Source organism: Westerdykella ornata (assembly GCF_010094085.1).
Source record: "Westerdykella ornata strain CBS 379.55 unplaced genomic scaffold EI97scaffold_50, whole genome shotgun sequence".
In the NCBI taxonomy this organism is placed as follows: domain Eukaryota; kingdom Fungi; phylum Ascomycota; class Dothideomycetes; order Pleosporales; family Sporormiaceae; genus Westerdykella; species Westerdykella ornata.
The window spans coordinates 1-25965 of NW_022986900.1; the positions used below are offsets into that span (position 1 = coordinate 1).

At 52.0% G+C, this 25965-nt stretch overlaps 12 protein-coding genes across 12 annotated transcripts; 5 read left to right on the forward strand and 7 right to left on the reverse strand.

The window, feature by feature from the left end:
* Positions 1 to 806: 806 nt before the first annotated feature.
* EI97DRAFT_504724 (uncharacterized protein) lies at positions 807 to 2460 on the forward strand (the record flags this gene model as incomplete). The annotated part of the gene is made up of 2 exons (XM_033802844.1): positions 807 to 902; positions 962 to 2460. The coding sequence occupies exons 1-2, from the start codon at positions 833 to 835 to the stop codon at positions 2458 to 2460; spliced, it is 1569 nt and encodes a 522-aa protein (XP_033649269.1). The 5' UTR covers positions 807 to 832.
* A 97-nt stretch (positions 2461 to 2557) lies between these two features.
* EI97DRAFT_504725 (uncharacterized protein) lies at positions 2558 to 3840 on the reverse strand (the record flags this gene model as incomplete). Its single annotated transcript, XM_033802845.1, has 3 exons — positions 2558 to 3440; positions 3492 to 3606; positions 3658 to 3840. 3 exons carry the CDS (start codon positions 3838 to 3840, stop codon positions 2623 to 2625), a joined length of 1116 nt encoding a protein of 371 aa, XP_033649270.1. The 3' UTR covers positions 2558 to 2622.
* Positions 3841 to 5592: 1752 nt separating this feature from the next.
* Positions 5593 to 6847, forward strand: EI97DRAFT_462531 (uncharacterized protein; the record flags this gene model as incomplete). The annotated part of the gene is made up of 2 exons (XM_033801273.1): positions 5593 to 6219; positions 6272 to 6847. 2 exons carry the CDS (start codon positions 5593 to 5595, stop codon positions 6845 to 6847), a joined length of 1203 nt encoding a protein of 400 aa, XP_033649271.1.
* Positions 6848 to 7328: 481 nt separating this feature from the next.
* EI97DRAFT_387229 (MFS general substrate transporter) lies at positions 7329 to 9386 on the reverse strand (the record flags this gene model as incomplete). The annotated part of the gene is made up of 3 exons (XM_033796109.1): positions 7329 to 8356; positions 8536 to 8657; positions 8869 to 9386. The coding sequence occupies 3 exons, from the start codon at positions 9384 to 9386 to the stop codon at positions 7329 to 7331; spliced, it is 1668 nt and encodes a 555-aa protein (XP_033649272.1).
* Positions 9387 to 11221: 1835 nt separating this feature from the next.
* On the reverse strand, positions 11222 to 12077 carry EI97DRAFT_387204 (uncharacterized protein; the record flags this gene model as incomplete). The annotated part of the gene is made up of 2 exons (XM_033796107.1): positions 11222 to 12000; positions 12053 to 12077. Coding segments are annotated over 2 exons (804 nt in total), but the record flags the coding sequence as incomplete, so codon positions are not given.
* Positions 12078 to 12935: 858 nt separating this feature from the next.
* EI97DRAFT_258218 (uncharacterized protein) lies at positions 12936 to 14242 on the forward strand. The gene has a single exon (XM_033794197.1). It carries the CDS (start codon positions 13024 to 13026, stop codon positions 14128 to 14130), a length of 1107 nt encoding a protein of 368 aa, XP_033649274.1. The 5' UTR covers positions 12936 to 13023; the 3' UTR covers positions 14131 to 14242.
* EI97DRAFT_437523 (uncharacterized protein) lies at positions 14213 to 15462 on the reverse strand. Its single transcript, XM_033799358.1, has one exon. It carries the CDS (start codon positions 15268 to 15270, stop codon positions 14356 to 14358), a length of 915 nt encoding a protein of 304 aa, XP_033649275.1. The 5' UTR covers positions 15271 to 15462; the 3' UTR covers positions 14213 to 14355.
* Positions 15463 to 15944: 482 nt separating this feature from the next.
* Positions 15945 to 16436, reverse strand: EI97DRAFT_258244 (uncharacterized protein). The gene has a single exon (XM_033794198.1). The coding sequence runs from the start codon at positions 16302 to 16304 to the stop codon at positions 16017 to 16019; it is 288 nt and encodes a 95-aa protein (XP_033649276.1). The 5' UTR covers positions 16305 to 16436; the 3' UTR covers positions 15945 to 16016.
* Positions 16437 to 17762: 1326 nt separating this feature from the next.
* EI97DRAFT_258261 (uncharacterized protein) lies at positions 17763 to 18813 on the forward strand. The gene has a single exon (XM_033794199.1). It carries the CDS (start codon positions 17884 to 17886, stop codon positions 18613 to 18615), a length of 732 nt encoding a protein of 243 aa, XP_033649277.1. The 5' UTR covers positions 17763 to 17883; the 3' UTR covers positions 18616 to 18813.
* Positions 18558 to 19766, reverse strand: EI97DRAFT_258266 (uncharacterized protein). The gene is made up of 2 exons (XM_033794200.1): positions 19071 to 19766; positions 18558 to 18999 (listed from the first exon to the last, which is right to left on the reverse strand). Exons 1-2 carry the CDS (start codon positions 19641 to 19643, stop codon positions 18787 to 18789), a joined length of 786 nt encoding a protein of 261 aa, XP_033649278.1. The 5' UTR covers positions 19644 to 19766; the 3' UTR covers positions 18558 to 18786.
* A 482-nt stretch (positions 19767 to 20248) lies between these two features.
* Positions 20249 to 23528, reverse strand: EI97DRAFT_470929 (uncharacterized protein). The gene has a single exon (XM_033801800.1). It carries the CDS (start codon positions 23323 to 23325, stop codon positions 20434 to 20436), a length of 2892 nt encoding a protein of 963 aa, XP_033649279.1. The 5' UTR covers positions 23326 to 23528; the 3' UTR covers positions 20249 to 20433.
* A 170-nt stretch (positions 23529 to 23698) lies between these two features.
* On the forward strand, positions 23699 to 25150 carry EI97DRAFT_462538 (Dor1-like protein; the record flags this gene model as incomplete). Its single annotated transcript, XM_033801274.1, has 1 exon — positions 23699 to 25150. The coding sequence occupies one exon, from the start codon at positions 23699 to 23701 to the stop codon at positions 25148 to 25150; it is 1452 nt and encodes a 483-aa protein (XP_033649280.1).
* Between the last annotated feature and the right edge of the window lie 815 nt (positions 25151 to 25965).

Sequence of the window (25965 nt, forward strand, 5' to 3'; positions counted from 1 at the left end):
TTGTCTCCTCCTCGTGCTTAGTGAGCTTTGAAGAGTTGGGATGGGTATCGCGTCGGGCAGCTGTTCTGGCGCATCGGTCACTAAGCGTGCTTTGAGGAACATCATAGAGAGCAGCAGCGCGTCGCTGGCTTAATGAAATGTCGGATTTCATCGCTTGGATAGCAAAGATAATCCTATCCTCACGAGGGAGCGATTCAAGATCAGGTTGTTGAGACATTGAGATAGGTGATTGAAAGAGGTATGATCTTGGCAGGGTGAATGACTCGCTTACCTGACCGACTCGCTTGCCGCTCACGTTACCCCTCATGGAGCTGAAAATCGGACTTCGATTCCAAAGATCGACTCACCTCTCAATTCTAGCTAAGCCAAGAACCGTGTTGCGTTGCAGAGTCCAGCGGATTGGTATGAACGCGGACTAAGACATACATCTACGGGCCATGTTCTTTGAGCTCGCAGACGCTGTCTCATTGCATTAATCGTGCGGCCGTAGGTGGATACAGCCATCCGAGGTATACCACAATCTAGGCCGGTGAGAAACTAGCTCCACACACATTGAGTTGCTGGAGGCCCATTTTCTACTTTTAGAGAATGGTGTTCATCTATTATATAGGGCTGAACTACAAATGTTGCAGTTGCACAGGCTCGATATGAGGAAGGGTTTAGGCTAAACCAGGATGCAGCGGGTATGATGCAGGCGCAATACTCACTTGATTAAATAGGCTTGGCTGTCGAATACTCCATGACTGCATTCTTCAGGAATCAAAACCGTAAAGGCATCGCGAATCATGGAGAAAGCTTTTGACATCGCGTCTGGTGACTTGATCGCGTCACCATGGCTTGTCTCCTCGCAGGGTGTCTGGTAAGTATACTGCTGCTGCTGTCCGCAACAGTAATCCACGGCTGTAGGTTCACATCTACTCTGGCTGACGGTGTACTAGAAAACTGACTTGATTGCAATCAGTTCCCCAGCAAACACCTCCACCTATAACCACACCAGGCGCCAGTACCACAATGACTGCCGACCATCCACCAGTCCCAACCTATTCACTCCCACCCCTCCCACCTCAGTTTTCCGACATTCCTCCCGAAGCCTTGAGTTGCTGGAATTCGTACTTCGCCTCCATCAAGCTTCGCAACTGGCTCTGGACCGAATACTCCAAATCCAGTACTCGAATCGACACTACCTTCTCGCCCCCCAGCAGCGGCATCTCCTACTACACCTACACCACCACGACCAACTGCACCACCTCCTTTATCAGCCCCACGACCCTCTGCGACGGCGTCCCCCGCGCCTCCGACAAAACCATCCACGGCTGCCGCACCGCAAAAGCCACAGGCGAAGTCAGCTACATCTGGAGCGTCAGCGCCATCACGCAGATCACGCCCACCTGGACCAGCGACGTCGAGCTCCCCGCGCCAACATGCGGCTCCTCGCTGAACCTCCAACCCGAGTGTTCCCGCCTCTTCTCAGCTTGGAGCTGGTACCTCACCAGCATGAAAACGGCCACCCCGCCCGTCCCGACCGACGAATCCCGCTCCTTCGAATGGGCCGCCGTACCCCCTTGCTCCATTCTCTCCCGAGCCTCCAAACGCCTCTGTAAACTGCGTCTGGCGGGTGGATCTAAAGGCGAATCCGGCGGCTACGAAGTCCACTACTGGCGCACGCCCACACCAACCGGGACCCAGTTCTGCGACCCCAGTTGGACGCCGCCACCCGCGCAATCCCCTTCTGTGCCGGGAAAACCGGACACGGCGCTGGTATCGGGACTCACGCTCACGAGTCCGAGCATCTACCACTTCTTCCGCTCCGTGGTGCTCGAGACGCTCGTGGGCAACGCCCGGCAGCCCGGTGGACTGGGCGGCTACGCCGATGATATCTGGGAGGCGAGCACCACGGTCACTGAACGCGTCTTGACGGTTGCGCAGCGCGAAGCGGAGATCTTGAGCGTGAGTAAGCAGTGCAGGGGTATCGAGATGGATTATTGCAGCGTGTCTTTCTTCCCGTCTTCGTTCCTTATCAGGGATGTTTACACGGCGAGGAAGACGGCGTATGAGAACAATTGCGGGTGGAATTGTCTGAGTAGCACGAGGTGGGATGGGGACGGTGGGGTGCTGGTTCAGGAGAGCTTTAGGCCCAGTTTGGCGGTCCCTGTGAGTGAATTGTTGAGGCAGAATAGTGGGGTACTAGGGGATTGTGATGAGTGGGTTAGTTGGGAGAGTGGGGATGAGGGCGGATGGAGGAGTCGGAGTAGTAGTGCGTTTGCGGCTTTGAGGGTGGGGGAGGTGCCGAGGACGGCGTTTGTGGAGATTCAGACGGCGGCGGTAGCGCCGGAGGGCTTGGGAAAGGGTGCTGGGAAGAGGCGAGATGGTGGGAGAGAAGTGGATGGAATGGGGAGAGCGGCGCCGGGGATGGGTGTCAGAGAGGATGAGGCGGTGGCCGCGCCTACAGCGGTGAGTTAGCTGGCGCTGGTTCAGCCAGATACCATGGTTGTTGCGTTTTCACCCTCCTGTAAAGGATCCCTTAGTCGAAATCAAATACAGAACTGGGACAACATATCCCGATAAAACTGCAATGCCTTAATTCATGTGCACGCTCACTTACTACTCCCTGGGTACTCTCCATCACTTCAACCAAACTCCCTCGCCACAACAACCCTCATCCTGCGCTAGCATCGCCCGCCCAAAAGACTTGATGCTCTCCCCCACTAATCCCAACACCGCAACCATCGCTCCCGGGAACGTGGTCAAAGCCACCATATCGCCGTCAAACGGCGCGGGGATCAGCACACTCGTCGGCTGTTGCGTTCCATCGCCTAGATAATTCCTGAAAGACGCACGTGCGATGCGTCTCTGGACTGCTCCCGTCTTCGCATCGAGCAGAAAAGCTGTCACCATGAATGTGTTCTCTGGGGAGGCCGTGTGCGACAGCGTCCAGAGCGTGGCGTTGGAAGAGGAAATGGCGACGCTGGTCGTCACGTACTGTCCCGCCGGTGTATCTTTGACCAGGATAGCGCTGCGGTTGGCGGCAATGGGACCGTCGATGCGGTCGTTGTTCAAGAGCGGGATATCTAGCAATTCATTCGTATCTCTGGTCACCACGTAGATCCGGTGACCGACCGGGTGCGTGATCACCTGTCGTGCAGCCTTGGTATCTTTGATTGCCTTTGTGTCCAGCAAATCCTTCAGATCCGGTTCGTCTGCGATGCCGAAGTTAAGCAAGCTGCTGCTCTCGGAATCGAGGGCGTGTAGATGCCGGCCATCGGGGCTCCAGGCAAAGCTGCGGATGTCGCCGGCAATCTCGTTACTGCGCTGGGTGTAGTATCCGGTGATGGAGATGGAAAACAGCGTGCTGCATGTGCCGGTCGTGGCGGAGCCGTAGATGAGGTTGGGGTTGCGGATGGCCGAGGAGATTTTGATGGATTTGAAGGCGGTGGTGTTGCCTGAGTGATATCAGATGATATGCTGAGAGAATGTTTGTTGGAGGAACGAACAGGATTCGGGGATTTGACCGGTGCCTTCGTGCTTGAGCGAAAAGTCTGGCCCGACGCTGTAGCGGGAGATTGTACCGTCGGACGGACGGGTGCCAAAGAGGAAGAGTTTGGAGCGCTGGTTTCATTAGGGAGCTGACCTTGTAATCATTTGGAGCTGCATGCATACGTCGAATGCGATCGAAGGTGATGCTCCTGCTGCAGTTTCGTTCCGCAACACCGTCAATGTCCTCTCCATGTCGTCCATTTCCAGGACATATAGGGATCCGCCATCCACAGTCCCCACGAAGAGATGATGCAGAGCGGCAGCACTCCATTTCGCAAACAGCGCAACCAAAAGTAGAGCAAGCATCTTGGGCCACAATTCCGATGCTCTTCAAACCCCTCCACCTCAGGCTATCCACGCTTTTTATGTTCTCAGACATTGATCTCCTGATCCTCTCCAACTCTACCTCTGTACCAGAGTTCCGGTTTGTGGGGTGCATGAGAACCCGCCAGGGGCGCAATCTGCCGGCGTTGAAGAAGCTTCTGTCGAATAAGCGTGCACAAGCATATTAGTTGAGCAACTTGCACTCTAGAGCCTCTGGGATCTTTTTGACTTTATTCGGCATTTGTGAAGGCGATACTGCAGGGTGTATAATGCATATGGGGCTCATGGCGGATCATGCGAATGCAGGGTCCTCGGCGTATTGTTTGTGCGACTTTGGATGAGCATGTTGTATATGAATCGATAATTGCTCCATGACATGTGCCGGTAAAAAGAATGTATGATGCACAAGGAGGCGAACATAGTTTTCAGCTGCTTAGACTACCCAGAGCCGAATGGATGTTGGGAGCGGTGCTGGAGCAGCGGGGTATTCCAAATTGGTTGCACAGCGACGGGTATCGCTACCCGAGTACCGAGGCGCATGTGGTTCCATCTCTTACTGCTATAGTCCATCGAAAAGTCTGACATCTAGTAAGGAGAGACGAAGTTGTGGTGGGCTGTGGTTGGGTGGTAGTAGTATCTCTGTCCGTTCAGGCGGGGAGCGAGCAAGAATGAGCGCCAAAAGCGGCCTAGTCTAACGAACGACCGGGCACACACTTGGACCTACGGCATTCCAGCGCTAGCATTGCTTGGATGGATTGTAACTATATACTACTCAATAATCATTTTAACTTCATTATTTCAGTTTGCTGAATGTATATTGTACTGGTGGCTTAGTCACGTGATACGAAGTAGTGTGGACCACGAGGGCTTCCAGGTGACAGGATAGAACGAGTGGTGACGGTGCAGGAAATTTAAGGGCTACTCACTCCCCAAGTATGGTAATGGAAATAACCATCTCAATAAAAAATTCATCGGCAGCCTGCTTGACCACTACTCAAGCGGAATCGAACCGGCTCCACCACGGCACATCGTTGGAAAATGAAACAGGCCCTTCTTGAACAAACGCGGCAGACATTAACAAATTTGAGCCGAATTACTGTATAACGAGCAGCTGCTGAAAATGGAGTTAATTTTTAGAGAATGTTGCTCTTTGAGCTAGAGTTGAAGCCCGGATAATGCCACCACAGAAGAAACTCTGAATTCGATAGTATGGCTGAAAACGAACGGTCTTATTCGCCCCTTCAGTATTCACATGCTTATAACAGAGGTAAAGAGGGATTAACTACGGTTTTAGATCTATCGCAATCTCCGTAATACTTCACCACTCTTATTGGGAACCTCGATGCTTTCCAGCTGCCAGAAGTATCGATCAAGTTTGGAGATGAACAAGTTAATTGAGCCCTCTACTGTTAGTCAGAGCACTACTGCAGCACTTTTATCACAACCGTTTAATTCAGTATTGGTTTTACCCAAATAACGAAGGGAAGTAGTGAAACTTGTGTTAATCAGGCTCGCTGTTCACCGGAGGCCATGAGCCAGACTTCCCGTAACGCTAACCATGGTGTCTTAACATAAGGGCTCCTTCCTCTTGCACTCACGCACGTGCCACATAAACAACGACAGCTTTTCATGTTGTATAAACACTCTCATACTCTTTTTCTGTTCGATCACCTTACTACCACCTTCCTTCGTTTCCAACTACTACACTCCTTACTAATTTACTCTTCCGTCGTCATGAAGCTTAGCAGCTTCCTCGTCGGCGCCGCCGCTCTCGCCGCCTGCACAACCTTCGCCCAAGATCCAATCCCTCTAGTCTCCGATGCTCAGCTTGCGATTGGGGATGTTGATGCCACCGTTGCGCAGGACAAGTATATCCACTATGCTTACCTGAACGAAATGTTTTCGGGGCTATCAACAGCGCAGTTCAACCTCACTAGCGAAAACGTCGCCCAGTCAATGGAAGCACCACGGGTCTGGCCGCGTCCCAACATCACCAGCTTCGATTCGTGGTACTTCGACGCCGTCAACCCTCTCAACCTCAATGAGTCCATAGTCGTGATCTTGTACTTGGCGACAAACGCAAGTTTCCCGCTCCGCTCGACGAGCTTCAACTCGGTCTCTGCAGACATATTCCTCAACTTCGCGGATGGATCTTCGGCGCCCATTCAGATTAACAGCACGCTCAGCCTCCATCAGAAAGATTGGGCCGCTATTGTTAGTACTGCCAACGGCTCTGCTGGTGCATCTGGGAACTGGCCCAAGGCTGGTGTTTCATTCCAGGGTTGGACTGACGGCAGTCGGGTGCTTGTTCGCCTCAACGCGCCTGAACATGGCATCGCTGGTACTCTGGATATCCGGGCTGTATGTATTTTCCCCTTCCTTGCGTCCAAAATACATATGTTAACTCATATAGGTTGCACCCGCTCACTACCCTTGCTCCATGAAAGGCCAGGACGGCGAAACACTCGAAGCAGCCCACCGCATCGGGTGGACAAACCTCATACCCGATGGCCAAGCGACCGTTAACCTTACCGCGGGCGCCCGCCAACTTCAGTTCACCAACGGAGTCGGTTATCACGACCAAAAGTGGAGCGACCGCCCGTTTCAGGAGGGCGTGAAGGACTGGTACTGGGGTCATGCTCGTCTGGGCGCCTATTCCATTGTTTGGCTACACTCCGCGAATCATGACGGCAAGACCTACAGTAACGCGTATATCTACCACATTGGCTCGAAGGCCAGCCGCGTTACCTGTGGCAACAAGGAGAAGAGCCAGCCCAACCCGACCTTCATTGCCCTGGAGAACTTCAAGGATTACACGGATATTCGGTTCGCGTTTCCCGAGTCACTACCTTTCAAGATGAGGGTGGAGAAGACGAAGATTCTGGATGCATATGGACCGTTTTCGCGGTGGTCTGGAAAGGTGTCAACGGATCTTGTTGGTGGGACAAGGTTGGAGGGTTCGGCGCTGTTTGAGGAGATTCATTTCTGAGAGCACGGGAAAGTTTTCCCGTCTGTAGCGATGGCATCGATCGATGTAACCGGATATAGCCATGTTTGTTCAGGTAAGCGGTAACATGGCACGAGGTTGCGGACATATAGTAGGCGTTGATGCCGAATATGAATGTCTTCCTGCATCGTTCTTGGGCTTGTCTATGTGGTACATCGTCAATGCCTGGCTTGTATTTAGCAGCTCATCGTTGCTGATGCACAAACACAAAACCGTGATCATATGGAATACAGTCGTCGCAGATTAGCGTGTTGTCGATGATGGTGGTACACATTCCAAGCAAATAGTGCCATTTTGATATGCAAGTCTACATGCAGAAATATCCTCACGCTATCCATTAAAACCGCGCTCCGCTAACCTCTTTAGTGCCACCGACAGAACGCTGGAAATTAGCAACTATCTATATTACAATTTCCTTCGCTAGATAGTTTAGCAGAACTTCATCTTTTCTCTCCTCTTCTCGTCAACCCCCCTTCCCCTCCCTTCCCAGCCTCGTCCTCTTTATACCAAAACTCACGCCCAATCCCACCGCACTGACAACCGTATACACGATCCACGTCCCTCTCAACCCCCTTGTCAAACCGCCTATAACAACCTCCCTCATCCCAACTGGTAGATCGTGCACAGCTCCTGCCTGTGCAACCGCCTCTCCACCAACCAACTTTTGTGCAAAACTGCTCTCTACCCCCGCACTAATGAATCCTTCGAGATTCGGCCTCATCAATAGCTGAAAAACAACCTGTCCAAGGACAACGCCAATCGCACCACTCACCATTCTCACAAACCCAAACGCAGCCGTGCCAGCCGCAATGTCCGACTCCCGGATGCGGGTCTGCAAGGCGATGAGCGGGGCGTGGAAATTGGGTCCGAAGCCTATTCCCACGACAATTAAGAAGCCGATGATTTTTGCCATCTCAATCTTACTTTGGAGAGAGATGAGAAGACCGATTCCGAGCGTCATGAGTGCGAGGCCCGCTTGCAGGACTTCGAGAAAGCAACCTGTCTTCTCGATGATATAGCCGGAGATGAAAGAGACGAGTGCGAGAGGGATAGCGATGGCCAGCATGTAGAGTCCTGTTGTGGACGGCGACATTGCTAGAACGATTTGGAAGTAGAGGGGAAGAAAGTAAGCTGTTGAGTTGAAGACTAGGGCGTCGCAGGCACAGACGCCTAGAGCGGAGAGGTTCGACATGTCTTTGAAGATGCGGAGGGGCATTATTGGGCTTCGGCTTCGCTTTTCCGAGTAGTGTTGAGTAAATGGGAACCCGATAAAGAGAAGGGCACCAGCGATGAGGAAGGACAGGACTAGAGGATGTGCGTATGTCGATGTCCCGCCTTGTTGGAGGCCGATGAGAAGAAATAGAGTTGCCGCTAGGATGGTGATGGTGCCCGTCCAGTCGATGGAAAGCAGTCCAGACAGGACGGCTGTGCGAGGATTATGGAGGTGTAAGGTGAAGAAAAGAAGGATGGTTGAGATGGATGTTATAGGAACTGCGAATAGTTAGGCATGCTGATGTAGCTCTCGTTCCCATTCGTTCAGCTGTGGACGATGGATATTGAAATTGATGGGAATGATGAAACGCATGGCTTTCAAAATGCAATGTGATGAGACAACGCCGATAATCGAACTACTGGAATCCCAAATACAAAAGAGAGTTCTATAAACTTACTGTTAATATAAAAGCACCACCTCCAATTCAACCTCTGGGCAAAAATACCGCCGAGTACCGGCCCCAGCGCCGATGCCACAGCCCATACCGCGCCCACAATCCCCAAATAAAAGGAGCGATCCCTGCGCCTCAGTCAATACAGAGTTTCCGATGTCCCATGTCTACCAAACGCCCTTCTTTAAAATCCGCGCCCGCCATCGTCCTAATCGCTTCCGATGTCGTAATCTTCCCTGTTGCATGCCCCAGAAAGGGTTACACAGAATGCTTTTCCAAAATAGGAAATGTGCCTGCATACGAACGGCAGAGCATGAAGGAGATGAAGGAGCAACCTACCGTATAGCAAAAATGTCAGCGACGCACACATGCACCAACACAACCACGCCGCCGCCCCCAAGGCCTTGCACTGCGCGGCCAGCGACAAGCATGACTGCACTGATGCTCACTGCGCAGATAACACTGCCGCCCAGGAATATAGAGTTCGCGATGAGAATGATGGGTTTGCGGCCGAAGACGTCGGACAGTTTGCCCCAGAAGGGGACCGAGGCGGCGTTGGCGAGGAGGTATGCGGAACCGGTCCATGCGTAGAGGGAGTCGGGGATGTGGAAGGAGAGCGAGATTGTTGGCAGAGCCGTCGGGATCAGCACGGTGTCTAGCGCGACGAGGAAGATGCTGAGGGTGAGGGCGGCGAGGCAAAGAAGCGTGGCGAGCGATGGTCGTCGAGAAGGTGCATCATCACTGGTTGCGCTTTGCGTTGAGGGGTTAGAGGGAGGTGTTTTCTCGCCATCGTGTTTGCCCTTCTTGAAAGATACGATCGTTGACGGCGTCAGAGTGCTTGCGAGCGCATCCGACATCGTTGATGCTGTGGAGAGGGGTCGGAAGTGCTGTAGACGTTCGGCCTCATTGTCATGACTTCCTGTGGTAAAGGGTTCACCAAAGGAAGCTGCGAACGGAGATATGGCGGCGGTGGTGAGGGAGGATTGGCGATGTTCCGCCATGGTCAGGGCGTATTGCGTCCCCGGAATGAGGCTTATCTTGAACAGTGACTCTTTTTTCCAACGTGAATTCGCCAATCACCAGTGACTCCGTGGCGGTAGTTGCAATAGAAGCGAGAGAGCCTCTTGAATGCCATGCCCATGAACTAAATTCAGCGAAGTTTCGAGCAAGCAGTCCCAAATACTGGGAAACACCATCTGAGGACAGAAAACAATATAGGGGTTAGATCTTCGAAGATGACGCTCCTAAGAATCTTTGAATTTTACAATGGAGCCGTATGAAGTTCATGACCATGCAGGTGCAGCGCATGGATACGCTTGAGTGGATGTAGGAAGGTCGTCAGGGCCGCGATTCGGGGCTTTAGCCTGGGACGGCAATCTTTATGCTCTCTTGGTGTACGACTTCCTATCTAACGTCTGCAGCGTTTGATGAAGCACTGTTTGCTATATGGCAGTAGAACCTTTGTCCTACTGTGACAGTAGTGTAAGTGGTAAACCACTTGTTGAAGGCCTCCGGTGGGAGCGCGCAATGAGTGGCTCATGAGCCCTCAGCCATCCTTGAAGCGCCCTTATTATACAGTGGGTAAAGCGGCAGGCAAGATCTGCCTATACTACCTCTTACCCAAGATGTATGGTCGGTGTTTGGGATCGTGCGTGATTGGAACCCTGCTGACCGGCTTAGGGAACGATCCTGGTTCGTCGCTGTTGCTACACAGTTACACAGTAACTCCTGGCAATTGGTTGTCGTGCAGAGGCAAACAGCTCCTCCCTGGCAGGTTAACTGAATATTCCCATAGGGTCCGAACATATGTTATGTAGTCGTAGCCTCAAAGGTTGCCTGGCAGTGGCTTACGCGGGAGAAACAGATACACCAATCGTCGCCACGAACAAGAACCCGGACCGGTCTTCCGCACGCATGGCGGTAAAAAAGCTCATCAGTCCGAAGTTCATAGTCCGTATGTCTTCGAATTCGAGCGCCTCTATTTTGCTCAAACATCAACATCGGAATATTGGCAATATCAACCCCACAGTCCTCCTCGATATCCGTAACGAAGTGCCACATATTCTACGTCATGTACCTCAGCCTCGGACAGTCTCGGGCACCTGCGTGCTGAACACGTTATTCAGGACTCGAGAGTTGAGTAGAGAGGCTGAGGTACGATGTTGAGCTGAGTTCCGTGGCCCAGACCGAGGGAGGTACCATCTCCTTTGTATCTACACTATATGTGGGCCCTCCGCTCACTCTATCTTAACGCACGCTAATTCACCTTATGAACAAAAATTTGGATTCTGTTGCTACGGCAAAGATTGAAAGAAAGATAAACCCAGATACCAGTGACCACCCAGTCAGGTATCCATCCTCCTTCCGCTAGGGCGCACCCATCTCCCCTCTGGATATGAAGGAAAAGAAAAGAATCTTAAAAGTATAGAAAAGAAGCGGCGCATCGATGCCGATACCCATATGCCCTCTCGAAACAATGTATTGAGACTCGACACAACGCCGATCGTCCCAACCCGTTACTTACGAGAGTAATACCCATCAACGGCGTCTTCCAAAGCGGTGGTAATCGCGTAACAATGGTAGGCATAACAAGCATACCACCCGACGCGACTCGCTTTACGAAAGACATTGCCTTCAATCCTACGCTGCATGTTGACTTGGCCAACAAAGCCAACCACTGCCACAATTCTGTTCATTTCTTGAGGCCAGTCTTCACTGGTGAATCAACGACAACGCCGACCTTGATGTTGAAGTATTCCATTTCTGTGAAGCCGTACTTGTTGAGCCAGTCCTCGGGGGGTTCGGAGACTTCAGCGTCCATCCAGCTTTCCTTGTGCTCCGGCTTGAAGAGAATCTCGATATATGGACCTTCGTTCTTCTTCCAAGCGCGATGGACACGAACGGCAGCCAGTTTGCCCTCCCTCAAAAGGTCCCTCCAGGCAACGACAAGCGCGGTGCACGAGCGGTCTTCCAGCACCCTGCGGCCAAAGAGGCGATACATATCTTTTGCCTCCCCATCCAGCTCGCTTTGATAACCGTGATGCGAGTAACGACCGAATCCAGCTTCCAGGCGGTAGGCGTTGGCCCAGATGTTAAGCATCGGCCAGAGGTCAATCCCCTTTTTGCACTTCTCAAGAGAGGAGATGTGATAGTTCAGTGCGACAGTCACACTGCGCATGGAATAGTCCGATTTGCTAACCATGCCATCGCTGTCGGTGATCGGGTAGAAGGCTTTCAAATAGGGGTTGAGGTCAACCATATCCAATCCGATTGGCTGTTCTCGAAGATACAATGGACGATACTCCTGGCGGATTTGCCGACAGACTTGGGTCAAGCCCATGTATGGGCGACGAGACGGCTTCTTATCCGATTCCGCCTTGCGTGGCCTGAGACTTGCATGGCGGGGACGGTACTTAATGAGTGCCTGCTGCGTCTTGCTGAGCGTCATTGCATATATTTTGTTTCGAACCTCTAAGCCAAGTTTTAGCCGTCGAATCCAGTTGGACTTAGGTGTCATACATACCCCCCGGAAGGTCAAGAAAACGGAATGGCTTCTCCTCGATAGTCTCTGAGATGGGAGACGCGGGCCCTGGAGACAGGGGTGAAGCAGCAACAGCCAGGATTTTGCCAATCAGCTTGATCTTGTCGGGCTTCGTCGCGTTCTTTTGGACACGGCCTTGACGAACGGTCTCGCGCAAGATGCGACCTGGAGACGCAGGTTAACATGTTGACACGGAAGACTTTGAAGACACAGAAGACTGCGAAGAGGACGAAGCTGATCGCAGCGATACCGAAGACGACCTCGAAGATGGTGCTATTCTACGGGTGTTTCGCTGCCGGACACTGAAAGCTGATGAGGCCAAACGTCACTGAGAACAACTTTTGGAGTCCAAGTCAACGACGCCAAACTGATACAACCTCGCGATCCGGGGAATGGGGAGCCCATTTTATATAGCCAGAAGCCCAGGTGAAAGTGAGAGATGAAAGGCCTGTACTTGGGCGGAGCGGTGGAAGAGCAGCATCAAAAGTGAGGGTGGATGAGTGGTGAGTAATCCATAATCTTCCGGCTTAGAGAACATGGAATTCATTTCATCTGTGATGTTCCGGTATGCCATACATGGATGGGATGCTGTCGGAAGTGTTCCTCATTCACTTCACAGGTTGGAAGTGCCCTGGACGAGTGGTCACAGTGGGTGAAGCCATCGTGATGGTGATGAAGATGAGGTGACCAGTCATTTGAAGGTCCAGGGTTTATCAATGTTGCACACCGAAGATCCGAACGAAGATGTGTGGAGGTCGCAGTAGATATCGCCTTGATGCCGTCGACGATACAACAATCCAAAATGGTTTAGTGTCGTTGTCTCGCACTCGTGATCGCGCGACGCGTCCGTGATCGCCAGGTCCCTTCGTTCGCGATGACCCCACCAAGACACCTTGACATCGATCATCTCTAAACCCCATCCCGATGGCGACCGGTATTTTACGCCTGCACCAATGCCCACCTCCACTCCCTCACCGCACCGCTTCCTAGTACCCCAACCTCGCTCTACGGCAAAGCCAGGTCCCAAACCGTCCTCTAACCTCTGCCACGTTGTCTCAACGCAAACACCGGAACGACATCGAACAAAAAGTGAAGATACACCAGCACCGAATCCACAGCGACTTACGGCTACCAGGCGCTTTGTGCTCACCCCAAAGGCTGCGTCGCGTGGCACAACGGCGCAATGGGAAAGGGAAGCAGGTCTGGCTGCGCCAAAAGCGAAACCGCGGCCAACACTTCAAAGCCATGACAGCATAGACGAGACTTCCGAAGGCAGTCCATCCACTTCTCAAAATTCCCAATTGCTACTGGATACTGGGCCACCGCCACATCTCGATGAGACCGCTGATGATGAAGACGAAGAACTTCTATTTCGTCCTCAACACTATGAGCAGCACAACAAGCGTCGTCGCCTCTCTCCTAAACCGTCAACTCCAGCACCGCCCCACCGCTTTCTCGTCCCTTGCCAGTATCCTACAACTTCACCCTCAATATCGACTACTCCAGGACCCGTCCCCTCACGCTCGCATTTCCTCCTCCCCGCGCATCCTCCCTCGCCTGCAAAACCTAGCGCACCTTTGCCGGAGACTTTTTCACCGTCGCGAAAAGGGAACAAGTTTATTCCAGGAGGGTTGGCGTCGACGCTCCAGTCTTGGATTATCGAGACGGCGAATGCGGGGTATCAGACACAGACTAAGGATACCGTTGTCTGGGGCAGGGAGAAAGAGGATGGGGTGAAGCTTAGGGTTCGCATAGAAGAGGTCATGTTTGGGAAGGATGGGTTAAGGGGTCGTGGGACTGATGAAGGGGTTGATTGTTTCCCTGGTGGGGTGGTTTTTGTGAAAGGAGGTACCAACATTGGAACGGACTGTTCGTTGCAATCACCTGCAGTGGAAGATTGCAGAAGGGTGAGGGTGCTGCTTGCAGGCAATGGAGGTGCCAGCAGGTCTAAGCGGGTGAGGTTGCATGCGAGGGACATAGTAGGCATTCGAGCACCGTTGTGGGAAGTTGATGTTGGGAATAAGAAGTGGATGGTAGGCGTGGACTGGGCTATTTTATGATGAACGAGAATTACGATCACATGAAATGAGGAGCTGTAATAGCTCCATGCTGAGAGGATGTAAAGCAATTGGATCTCCAAATTCGATATAGTACCAATATAGATTCGCCAATTAGGTATATAAAACATCCACCAAACGCCCTAACCCCGAACGGTGCATTCAATCGTCCATCCAACATCATATCATTATAAGCCAGCCCGATTCCCAAATAACAGCATTACGATGTCACCCGAACACCAATGCCCTAACCTCGATACTTTCCCTACCCACCGCGCCCTCTGGCGTCCTCGGATCCACAAACGCCGTATGCGGCACCCTCCCCCACGCACCCACCAACTCATCACTATCAAAACACTTCAAAAACAAGCGATCCTCATTCCTCATGCCGGACCAATAATACCACTTCTGCCCGGGATGATACCTCACCGCGGCAGTCTGGCCCGTCCGATTTGGATACCGGTGCTCGACAGGAATCAAGTCCTCATCGCGCACCGTAGCACTATCCGCGACGGCCAAAGGATGCGCCATCACAGGCCCATTGAGCGGACGCCAGACGTTGATGATGCGGTAGCGGCCTCTGAGTAACTCCTCCGCTTCGTCCGGGAGATGCAGTCTCACGCGTTCCTCCGCAGATGAAGGGGTCTGGTCGATGTGCACGCGGACCACAGGGGCGCGAGGCGCATCAGGGTTGGAACGGCGGATGGTGTGGTCGAAGATGAGGACCTTGTGCGCGCCGGGGAGGTTTTCAAGGAGCAGTTTTTCGACTTCGGGGTAGTACACTTTCTTGATCTTTTCGTCGTCCTGGAAGTCGTATTCGTTAGATGGGACGTTGGATACTACGGCAAAGGCGTTGTTGTCCAGAGTGAACTTTTCTTCTTGCCCGCGCAGGTCGTCGATCACGACGTCGTGCCAGTCGGTCCCGAAGTTGCGCTGTGGAGTGCCGTCTTTGGGGACTTCGACGTAGTTATAGGGTGAGGAGCCGTCGGCGGGGGCTTGGTAGAAGGAGAGGGATGCAGTGACGGGGCCACGGGGAATGGGGAGGCCTTGGAAGTTTACGTCATCAGATTTTGAGGGTTGAAGGGAAGGTTGGGGGTTGGAGAGTTGGTGGGCGGGTGTTGGGAGAGGTGCAGCTGTCGTCATGGTGAAGGTATGTTGGGAATAAGATGTTGTAAAAGCAACGGGGTATTGAATATAGACTGAAGTACGAGATCTGTAGTTAGAAGTGTCGCAGGTTGTTGTAGTAGTGGATGAAATTTGCTACTCGACAGAATCAACTGTTTATATAGGGCTCAGAGCATTAGAAATGTAGAGGTTAGAAAAACGAACAGGGAGACGTCAAGTTGTCCTTCTAACGGCCGGGAACTACCCCACATTCACGTAGGGCGTGCCGATGATGCCATAGCGATTATTCCCGCAAGATATCCGAGGTTTGACTAATCCAGTTCGACCAGGAAATCTGTCAACGCTGACAAACGGGACATATTGCGTGATCCAAAGTCACTGTCGATGACATGCGGCACTGTGCAGGTGAACTCAAAAGAAGATAAATCATCGAAAATATGAGGGAGTGGGTTATATTTACTGTCGGAGGTGGTAGGTTCACTCGGCTTTATCTCGGATTTCGGGCGTTATTGTCTATTTTAACCCTTATTGTATTCACCAAGGACCACATACCGTCCCCACCACTTTGCAGCCGTTCAAGGTTCCTACCACGACGATTGGGGATGCTCTTATGCTGTTGAACACAGTCCTGATGCTTTACGACCCATCCATCGCTCGCTACCCGCAGCGTAAACCGCTACATAGGTAGGAACCCATTAAACGTACAGCAACGTTTGGGCAGAGCCGAGCCCTGGTTTTCAGGCAATGAAGTCTGTCGGATTGACTCATCTAGTGCCATCAGCTATCCATATATGTCGTACTGCTCTTATTCTTGTCACCGACGGGGAGACACTATTTCCTTCATGGCCGCCCTGTTCCGTTGGTTCTGACCAGGCCGCTTTATCCGACACAGCAAACAGAGGACTGTCGAAAAAATTGACCCAACAGCAATCCCTATCAGACAGTACCTCGCAGCTCGCTAGAAGTAGGTAAGTAAGTTCCAGTCGCCTTTGAAAAACGAGTCGTTCATACCGCATGTGCACAAGCATGAAACCCATAAAGCATCTCAGCATCCTCGATTACCCTTGGAGAGGCGGTACAGAGATATACCTCTCGATTGAACTGCACTGTCTTCCAATGCTCGTATTCGTCCGGTACCACTGCCTTGATGTTGTCCACATACACATATATGAGGATCGCTAAAGCAGTAGCAACGTGGATAACGGCGATACAGCATGTCGTCGTTCCCCATTTCCGCAGCTATCCCGTTGTTAGCGAGTGCGTCCGATAGATCCAGCATAGGATTCTACGCATACCCAAACTGAAGACATCTCCCACTATACCATGACCATCCAAGCTATTGCAAAGGCAGAAGCCACCGTACCGGAGACTCCTGCGATTGTAATTGCCACAGTCGGCCCTGTGTCGATGCTCTTAGGGTTCAATGGCACCCAATACCACTCCGCGAGACTGCTGCCTGGGTACTGGATCTTGACGTCGCGGAATGCATGGATGACGTTCTGTTCAAGCACTAAGATTGTGACGGACAGGATGAGCAAAGTAAATGAGAGTAAGAATATAATGTAGGTCAGTACTTTGGATTGTATATGTGTCGATATCATATCGGCTAGACAGGCCACGAACTCGACGACCAAACAACGGACGCGAGTCCTGGAGCTGCCATACTTTTATGGCTAACTGAATCACGGAGGTCAAGCTCAGTGTTACTAGGTATGCATGCAGACCTTCGTGCCGGGCGTTTACATCCTGAAGGATTGAGACGCTGGTCGGTATACGGCACAGTCTCCATGCGCCAGCGGACGGTTTGGTGTCTCTCGTACATTCTCTATCGAGTGATCTGCTCTGCTTTTGAAGTCGTCTTCTCACATCTTGTACATCATTTCATCATGCTGGCACCGGCGAAGCATTTGATTCGAACTTATCAACATACCAGTCGACATGAACCAAAGTTTCCATACCCTAACATCGTCCGCCGTCGGTCGCATTCAAGTTTACCATAGAACAAGCCAGATTCCGTGCCTCAATAATGAAACAACACCGCCACGGGCTTAACTGTTTCAATCTTTCAATCCTGCAACACCAATTGTTGTTTGTAACCGCGCTCCGGGGTCGGACATCCCACATATTGCGGCACAGCCGGCGCCAATCCGTCATCTGCAGAAAGTCGCTTCATCCGCTGTCTGATAGGATGGTTGTAAAAACGTGCGACTGTTCATGTTTTGGCGGGGAGAAGGGTCTTAGCGAGTAAGATTCACGTAGTGTTCGAGAGTGGTATGGAGGCATTAAGCTATCTCCATCCAAAAGTAAACTCCCATTGCACTTATCAGAGTTCTTTCAAGGAGCATGTGGGGAGCGCTTGAAGCTCCAGCATATTCTCCTTGATGAATGATGACCTGGCACAGTCATATTCCCACCGAGTAACGGGGAGGCATCTAACGACGCACTTTCCACCACAGAGCATGAAGCAACGTGCCGCATGAGCTTCAATCCCATCCCTGCTACGCCTCGAGAGTATGCTCAATTGATAGCCCCCAAGCTCCACCAGCATACTATAACAGCTCAGTCCCCACACCATTATTACCCTCTACCAGTCTCTCCAACCCCTTCTTACCCGATTTCATAAAATCCACAATGCAAGATCCATTCCAATACAACATCCCGCAAATGGCACCTTCCTCCAAACCCCCTTCCCCAGGGCCCTCCCACCGCAAAACCTTCATCTACGTCCTCCTCTCCTCGCTTACCGCCGGCCTCGCCACCCTCATGTTCATCACCGAAATCGTAGCCCTGAACCTCCTCAGCGTCAACACCAAAAGCGATCTCATCATCCTCCCTCGCACCGGCCAATTCGCATCCGTCCCTCCCTCTAGGTACGACAGTGACAAGGATAGGATTTACCTGGGCGTCGACATCGACCGCTCCACTTCGAACTTCATCATCGCTGTGTCCTGGATCTCGGGTACGCTTGCTATCGTCGTTGCGATTGCGTTCAGGGAATGTGGAGGGCGGGCGTATGGAGAAGCGAAAGAAGGACGGGAAAGGATTTGGGCGGGGGTTAGGGTCGGCGCCGCACTAGGCAACGTGATTACCGCTGCCGCTGGCGTGGTCTTTGTGTTCTTGAAGCAGAGCGGGGAGGGTAAGCGTTTGAAGATAGTCCCAACTATCTTCGATGGGTGGCATTATGCGCGGGCGACGAGGGAGACGTGGTTGTGTGGGCTGAGGGATTTGGATGGGTTTGACAGGAGCTTTGCAAGGATAGGTTGTGGGTTTGCGACGGCGGCCAGGTGGGAGCTTGTTCCGTTGTCGGCGCTGTCGATTGTCCTGGTGGTGTTGTGCTTTTTGGTGATGTGGAGGAAGACTTAGAATGGTTCTTCCACTGCCTGCCTCCCAGCATCGAGGAGTCTGTAATCTGCCGTATTTAGCGAATTAGGACGTGGAAGCGACCAGGTGTTTCTGGGACAAGTTTCTCGAAATTTGTCTCTGGAAGACTAGGTTAGGTATTATATTATGGAGTATCAGGGTATCACTTCTTCATCATCTATATGTCGGTTCCGTGGGCGTATGCGGATACTTGGGAACCGGCATCATCGTTGGCTGCATCTCATAGACGCTCTGGAACGCAGCATATCTCCCCTTACCGCCAAACAACCACCTAAGGCCGCCTCGTTTGCGAACTAAGACGTAAATAGCCACCATTACCAGCAACGCTGAAAGCGCCAGGGGGATAAGGATGAATCTTGTCGCTTTCTGTGCCTGCATTAGCCTCTCCTTTCCTCCTCATAGGGACAGGAAAAGGAAAAGAATATGTTTAAACCTACCGCAACACCACACCCCGTCCCCGCCCAGTCTTGCTCCCCAAAAAGCCTGTCAATCTGACAGAACCACGTCTCCCTTGTATACCCCTGCACCACTCCCTCCCTACTCACATCCTCGTACCCCTTCCATCCATCATTCCCCTGCAGCACGCTCGCCCACGCAAGCACCACAACAACGCATGGGAAAACGACACCTTGCACCGCAAGCACAAACCACGCCCAAAGCCTCTGATGCCCCATCGTCCCCTCCACCCTCCTCAACTCCCAAACCCCACATGCCCCGATTATAGCAGCAAGGAAGCCGGCAAGAGAGAGAAAGATATAGGCGATTGTCGGCCCCTTGTTTTCGGCGATATAAACATCTATGTAGTCATATTTCTCCACGTTTCCGAAATCCGAGTCCCGGCGCGGACCGTAAAAGGTCATGTAGTTTTTGGATATGTAGTTCCGGGTATGGAGGTACTTGGAAACGAGGATTCGGCTGGATATGCGCTCGAGGGTGAAGAGGATGACGCTCGTGGCGAAGAGGAAGATGGCGGGGAGGAGGAGGAGGGTGGTGCGGAGGGAAGACCTCATGGTTTTGTTGGTTCTTCTCCCCCCTTAACCGGAGAGGGGGTTGAGATTGAGGCGTGTTCGACGGTTGAAATGCGCGCGAACGCGTTCAGTGGTGTGATATAAGCATTGTAAGAGCCTGATATGTCGGGGTTCGAGAGAAGAATGGCAGAGACTGGAGGTATTGCAGCATAGGTTCAGGCGGTCGATTCGGGGGCTGAGTCTTCATGCTTGGCAACGGTTTTTCAGCCTCACAGAGTATTCTGTTCTTCTAATGAATGCGAATTTGGACTTTATTATGTCGAGATCGCTGAAGTGCGAGTGGGCGAGTATGGGATTGGATGTGTGGTAGCACGCCCGAAATCAGTCCGAATTCAAACATGGAATGCCCAAGTGCATATATCTGTCACGTGATTCACCGGAAGCGCATACCTTTTATTTTAGGGTTTGGTGAATGACTTACATGAGCTGAGGAGAAGGCCAGGGCTTCCTATATACTTCATTGTTCATGCTTCTCTTCAGAACTGTCGAGGTTACTAACCACTGGCCTATAGAGCCCTTGAGAATGGATGATATTGAATGCACGATGTGTCATAACAAATCAGTAAGTCTATTTCATAATTATTTTGATCCATTAAGAGCTTTAAGGTGTGATGTTGACTAGGGTGGGGCTTGATGCTGCTCTAAGAATACAAATGCGAAGGTCTCGCCTTTCAGGAGTATGCGGCCAATCCGGTATGCTACCACCGTACGCCTAAGTCTATTCCTATCAATTCAGTAGCTCACTCAGAGAACCTATGACCCGCTCTAACTCCTAGTAAGACAGTGTCTGTCTTTCGAGCTTCTCCAACTGCTCAACCTGCCGCTTAAGCATCACCGTTGCGCCACGGCTGATACGCCGAAGTCCATCCCTCTCCTCATCTCCATCCGTTTCACTTCGGACTAAAATCTCTTTCGCCGCCGCAATCGCCTTGTTCAACAACTGCGGCGAGTTATCCCATTGTCTCAGATACATATACTCCAGCTCTTGTCGGAAAGGATCAACAACAGAAGGGTGCGTAAGAGCGTACACTATAAAAGCCCGTGCGCGGAAATATGCTCTTTCAGTGTACAAAGCACTATTGAGTTTTGTCTCGGGGGCGCCACGATGGATATCGAACCCCGCTTCGTTGTAATATGGCTCCTTCACCAGTACGAGGCTGTGGATCGAGACCAATACTTGGAGTAACGTGCTCTTGTCGGGGGACCAGGACTCGTTGTGTTCGTCGGTGTGCCAAGTTCCCAACAGACTCAAGCAAATCTTTCCGTCTTCATACAGATTGGGGTTCACCGGACCCATTCCATCTGTCCAGCTATGGAAGTACGCGCGTGGGGGCTCTAGGGGATAAGAAGCGCCGACATGAAGATCAATCATGAAGGGAGCGAACTCGTAGGGAGTATCGGATGGGCCAATCATGAGGACACGGATGAGATCTAGACGCGACTCCCATGTACGCACAAGAATCCCTGGCGGAAGGGAGGTGCGGAGGATTTTATGTTCCTTAGCAATGCGTTTAAGGATCTTGGATTGGACAGCAGGCGATTCGTGTAGATAGTGGTGGTTCGAAGGGGGTTGGGTGTCAAGGACGACAAAGGGGCTCAATTTCTCTGTGTTTAAATCTGGGAGATTGGGTGGTGCCCCCGCTGGTACACTAGGAGGCTCGGTTGAAGCGCCGACCGGGCCTCGAGACAAACTGTGGTCTCCGTTCAAGTCGATATGCGTGCTGGAAATATCCGTCGGACTTTCGGAACCTGGTCTAGAACGACTCTCCGGAGGTTCGAGGTCTGGCATTGATTCATCCTCCTCATCATCGTCCGCACCATCTTCTTCTTCGGTCGACCAATCGTGCTCATCACCACTGTTTATTGGCTCCCCGTCCATGCCTTCGTACTCGATCCACATTTCCTCATATTCGTCCGATCCAGAAACTCCATCGTCAGAGGAACCGACTGGCTCGCCATCGATGCCATCGGCGAGCGGATAAAGCTCATCGTCCCCACTATATACCAGAGTGACATCCTCATATGAAACCTTGACGTCCCGTACTACGGGTGAGGCTCCCAGCCTGACGACAAGCTTACCGTCAAGCCCTAGGTCGACCACTTCGCCGAACCAATCGTGAGCGGAGTTCGAGGAGTCTTCACTCGGGTTTTTATGAATTATGACAAAATCGCCGCGGCGGCGTGTTATGGTAGTGTGAGACTGGATGTCATATAAACTGACATCTTCAGTCTCAGGTTTCAGCTCTCCAGTTCGCGTAGGCGGGATAAGGTCGTGTTGGAAGTAGCGGATCAAAGGGCTGTCAAACCAACGGACGGTAGCTATACGATCGCGGGATTTTATTGCCTGAACAATTCCCACTTTCGCCGGACTATTCGTCCATTGGAGTTCTGGTTCGGTCTCTTTGTGTTCTTCGCGAGTGAACACTATCTCCCCGGGCCAGACCTCATCCTCGTCCCCAACGTTGTGATCCGGGACTAACAGTTTCGCTGATTCCTCAGTCACAGTAAGATCCTGCCATTGAACCATAACCCGAGAATGCGTTTGCGCGACCATATAGACGTTCATATCATACCCAAGAGTTTCCGTCCGTGGGATCAACTGCAGTTTCCCTTGAGGCAGATTGTTTGGCAGTCTCAAGGGCTCATCGTATTTGGCAGCGGCTCTGACGACATCCTTGAACCGAACCCTGTCGCCAACGCAGACTTCCGCAACATGGTACGATGGGCCGGCACCATTCTCCTGGTGAGGGAGCATATCGGCGACGGCGCCGCTAGCATCATATATGCGAAATTCGGGACTCTCCAGTTCGTCCAGTTCAAGTACTGTAGGTGGTTCCCAGGCATTGGAGTGAGTGGGGTCCCTGCCGAAGCGCCTGGCAAGCCAACGCACAGTAACTCGGATAGTACGGACCTGAACGACAATACCCTGCGGACGTATGTTCGGGTTGAAGGATCCGTATATCCATTTTCCCCTTCGAAGATTGTACTTCTTTGTCTTGACTATGTCGCCCACGTACCACCTTTCATATGAGGACGCCCGAAGGCTGGTGTGGGGACCGTCCAGTACTAGCTCTTCAGGATCCTCCACCACAACCACGGAATTATTCGACAGTCGCACAGCAACTTCATCAAACACATCCTCTATCTTGCCCACCCAATCCTTGTAAACTACCAAAGCCCCTTCGTTGTAGGCGTGAACGTTGAGAAGCTCGCTACTCGGAACGTTGTGTATTGTCACGAGCTCGTCGAGGCCAGGCGGTATCTCGTAATTTTCGGATCTTGCTGCGGGTAAAAGACTACAAATGGTCTTATTCCCAACGACCGTACCACTCATCGCATCTTTCTGGTTTCTCTTCACAACGTCACCCACATACAAGGCCCGATCCAGCACTTCCAACTTATCGACGGGAATGAGCTCGACATTGTTCTCAGTCTGCCATGACACAAGGGCAGTATCTCGTGGGGGAACTCCAGAGCGTAGGAATGATTCGAACTTCGCTTTCGGAATGCTGTCGTCACAGACAATCTCGGTAAGGTAATCTCGCTGGGGCCTGGGTTCGTGGGAGTCGATATCGCCGAAAGTCCTGTCTACCACGCCTATTTTCAACTTGTCTTCCTTTAGGCTAACAGTATCTTCACAGCAAACCATCGCTTGATTCGCCATCCGAGCCGGTGCTGGTGCTTGTAAGAGTACAATCGGATCTGTTGTAGCGGGGTTGACGGATGACCACGCCGAGCTTTCGCTAACGGAGCAAAGAATCAAGGTAGCCGTAAGTAGCCTTGTGTTCACACGTTCTCCGGCAATGTCGATTCGAACGTACGGTGGCGGTACCTCGTTACGGTCGCGGCGGAAACCGCCGGTTTGATGGCGGCGTTGTAGAAAATATCTATGGAATGACAAGGATATGTCCATGCCAAGATTATTTAGCCATATTTAGTAAAGCGTACCTAGACCCGGGCCCCGCATAGTACACTTCATGTGAATACATAGCTCTCACGAACTCTGCCTACAATTGATGAAGCTCGCTCTCCGCACAATGGCGGATCCTCTTTACGAATTACTAGTTCCATACTTCGATGCCACCCCCCCGTCTCCCTCCGACCCAGTGACTGCGGCCTACCTCACACGTCTTACCACCCTCCCTATCGCTGCGCTCTCGTCCTCCGAGCCGTCGTCTCTATCGCAGAGCGCGCAATCCGCACTGCGATCTCTCCAAGCCCTTGCAAAGCGCTCCTATAAGCAAATCATATCCTCTGCCGACCACTTGACACATCTACAAGAGGCTCTGCCCGCAATAGGTCGGGATGCCGGGGTGGTACAATCAGAGCTTCCACAGTTGGAGACAGCCGCCGAGCGGTTTGCGCAGAAATACAGCAGGAGCACCGAAAATGCCATCTTAGACCGGCGGAGGAAGGCAATGCTTCTTGCTCGGAACATTGATCGGGTTTCAGACGTTCTGGATCTTCCCACGCTCCTTTCCTCTGCCGTGTCCTCGTCAACATCTCCGTCACATCCAGGCACAACAGCTACCTCTGCAACCAATGCCAATTATACCTCCGCATTGGATCTTTATGCCCATATCAAGCGTCTATATACACTTTATCCTCAGTCTCCGCTCATATCATCTGTCGCGGCTCAAGCTGAGGAGGAGATGAAGACAATGACCGCCAACCTAATCGTCTCCCTCCAATCTACCGGTATAAAACTGGCCGGCGCTATGCGGACGATAGGATGGCTGCGCCGTGTGGCACCCGAGCTTGATGAGACGTGGGTCTCAAACCCGTCCACTATAGGAAGTGGAGAAGGGAGTCTCGGAGCTCTCTTTCTGGTGTGCCGGTTGGCATGCTTGGAGACAATGCTGGCGGCGTTGGAGCCATTGAAAGAGCTAGCTGATCAGGAGGCAGAGCAGAGATCTAAAGGTTCAGGAGGCACAGGATGGGGACAGCAGACCGAGCGTTACCTCAAACGATACATTGAAATCTTCCGCGAGCAGAGCTTTGCCGTCATCTCGATGTATAAGTCGATATTCCCGTCTGCCCTTCCAATGCCATTGCCAGAGGATGTGTCTGCGCCCGCCGTCCAGCCGATTCCAGGAATCAACTCCGATTCGCTCGATGACCTACCATCAGCACTTGCCACATTCCCATTGTATCTTGTCGACATGCTGTTTGATACCCTCCGGGCCTATCTGCCCAACATAGAGGACCGTTCATCCCGCGATTCCTTGCTTACACAGGTTCTCTACTGTGCTGGTTCGCTTGGTCGCTTAGGTGCGGATTTTAGCATGATGATTGCTTTGCTGGAGGAGGACCTTCGTGCCGGACTTGGGAGCGAGAGCGAAACGGAAGAAAAGGAGACCGACGAAGAATGGGTGGAGATCATGAAGAAACACAGGGTGCAAGCATCCAGACTGGAGCTCCTGGCAAGCGGTGTCGGGGCTGGGCGCAACAGCAGTTCCGCCGAGCGGACAATCAGCCCTAGCCGTTGAGCCATGGTTCAAGGAAGGTCAATCGAATTTCTCGCTCAATAGCCTCCGATGCGGATGATGGAGATTGTGAGTACAGAGGAAGATCGAATTTGTTCCCTGAAATCAAATGTCGATTTCGCTGAAGATTCTGCCTACCTGCAGAACCCTTCCTTCCTTGCTGGCGTCGCTAAAAAGCGATATATACTTTTGGCCTAATATCAGTATTCGGAGGAGTCTGGTTCGAAGCTGAAGTTCCCCTCCCGGCTCTAATCCCGTGTGTCCGGTCTTCGTAAGGGTTACGCAATCCTGCAAAAGTCCGGACGAAGCGGACGCAGGCTTAGTACACCAGTTAATGGAGGCTAAATTAACTACGGGACATTACAATCCGACAATCGCCCGCAGACGGTGCGTCTTGACGTTTGCTCGAGATCTTAGCGTAGGCCCTTGCGGGAACAACTCACCCTAGCGAGCAGAAGAGTCGTCGACATGTTGATATGTGCGACAACTTTGGGTGCTTTCCCGGTTCAATGTATCAAGGGATCTTTTGAATGGCCCAAGTAGCTGAAGCAATTGCACAGCTTCTTACGAAGCCAGTGAATGGATAAGTTGTTTTCCAAATTCATTGACTTCTGTCGAAATTGCTGAGACGGCGCAAATCAACCACTGTTGCGCAGCGCTGCCCTGATGTTGAACTAGCGAATACTCCAAGTATCTTTATGGTGAGATTAGCGGCTTTCCGTTGTCAATCGTGCTGTGCAGTATTGAGGATTGGCCTTGTAGTTCTTCATGCGACTCTCGCGATCTTGCAATAAGCTACAAGAGAAAACTATCATCTC

Coding starts and splice junctions, on each gene's coding strand:
- EI97DRAFT_258261 (XM_033794199.1), top strand. CDS start 17,884: ATGCAAGATCCATTCCAATACAACATCCCGCAAATGGCACCTTCCTCC.
- EI97DRAFT_258244 (XM_033794198.1), bottom strand. CDS start 16,304: ATGCTGAGATGCTTTATGGGTTTCATGCTTGTGCACATGCGGTATGAA.
- EI97DRAFT_470929 (XM_033801800.1), bottom strand. CDS start 23,325: ATGGCGAATCAAGCGATGGTTTGCTGTGAAGATACTGTTAGCCTAAAG.
- EI97DRAFT_258218 (XM_033794197.1), top strand. CDS start 13,024: ATGCCCACCTCCACTCCCTCACCGCACCGCTTCCTAGTACCCCAACCT.
- EI97DRAFT_258266 (XM_033794200.1), bottom strand. CDS start 19,643: ATGAGGTCTTCCCTCCGCACCACCCTCCTCCTCCTCCCCGCCATCTTC. Junction 19,000..19,070: donor GGACGGGGTGTGGTGTTGCG/GTAGGTTTAAAC, acceptor ATGCAGGCACAG/AAAGCGACAAGATTCATCCT.
- EI97DRAFT_437523 (XM_033799358.1), bottom strand. CDS start 15,270: ATGACGACAGCTGCACCTCTCCCAACACCCGCCCACCAACTCTCCAAC.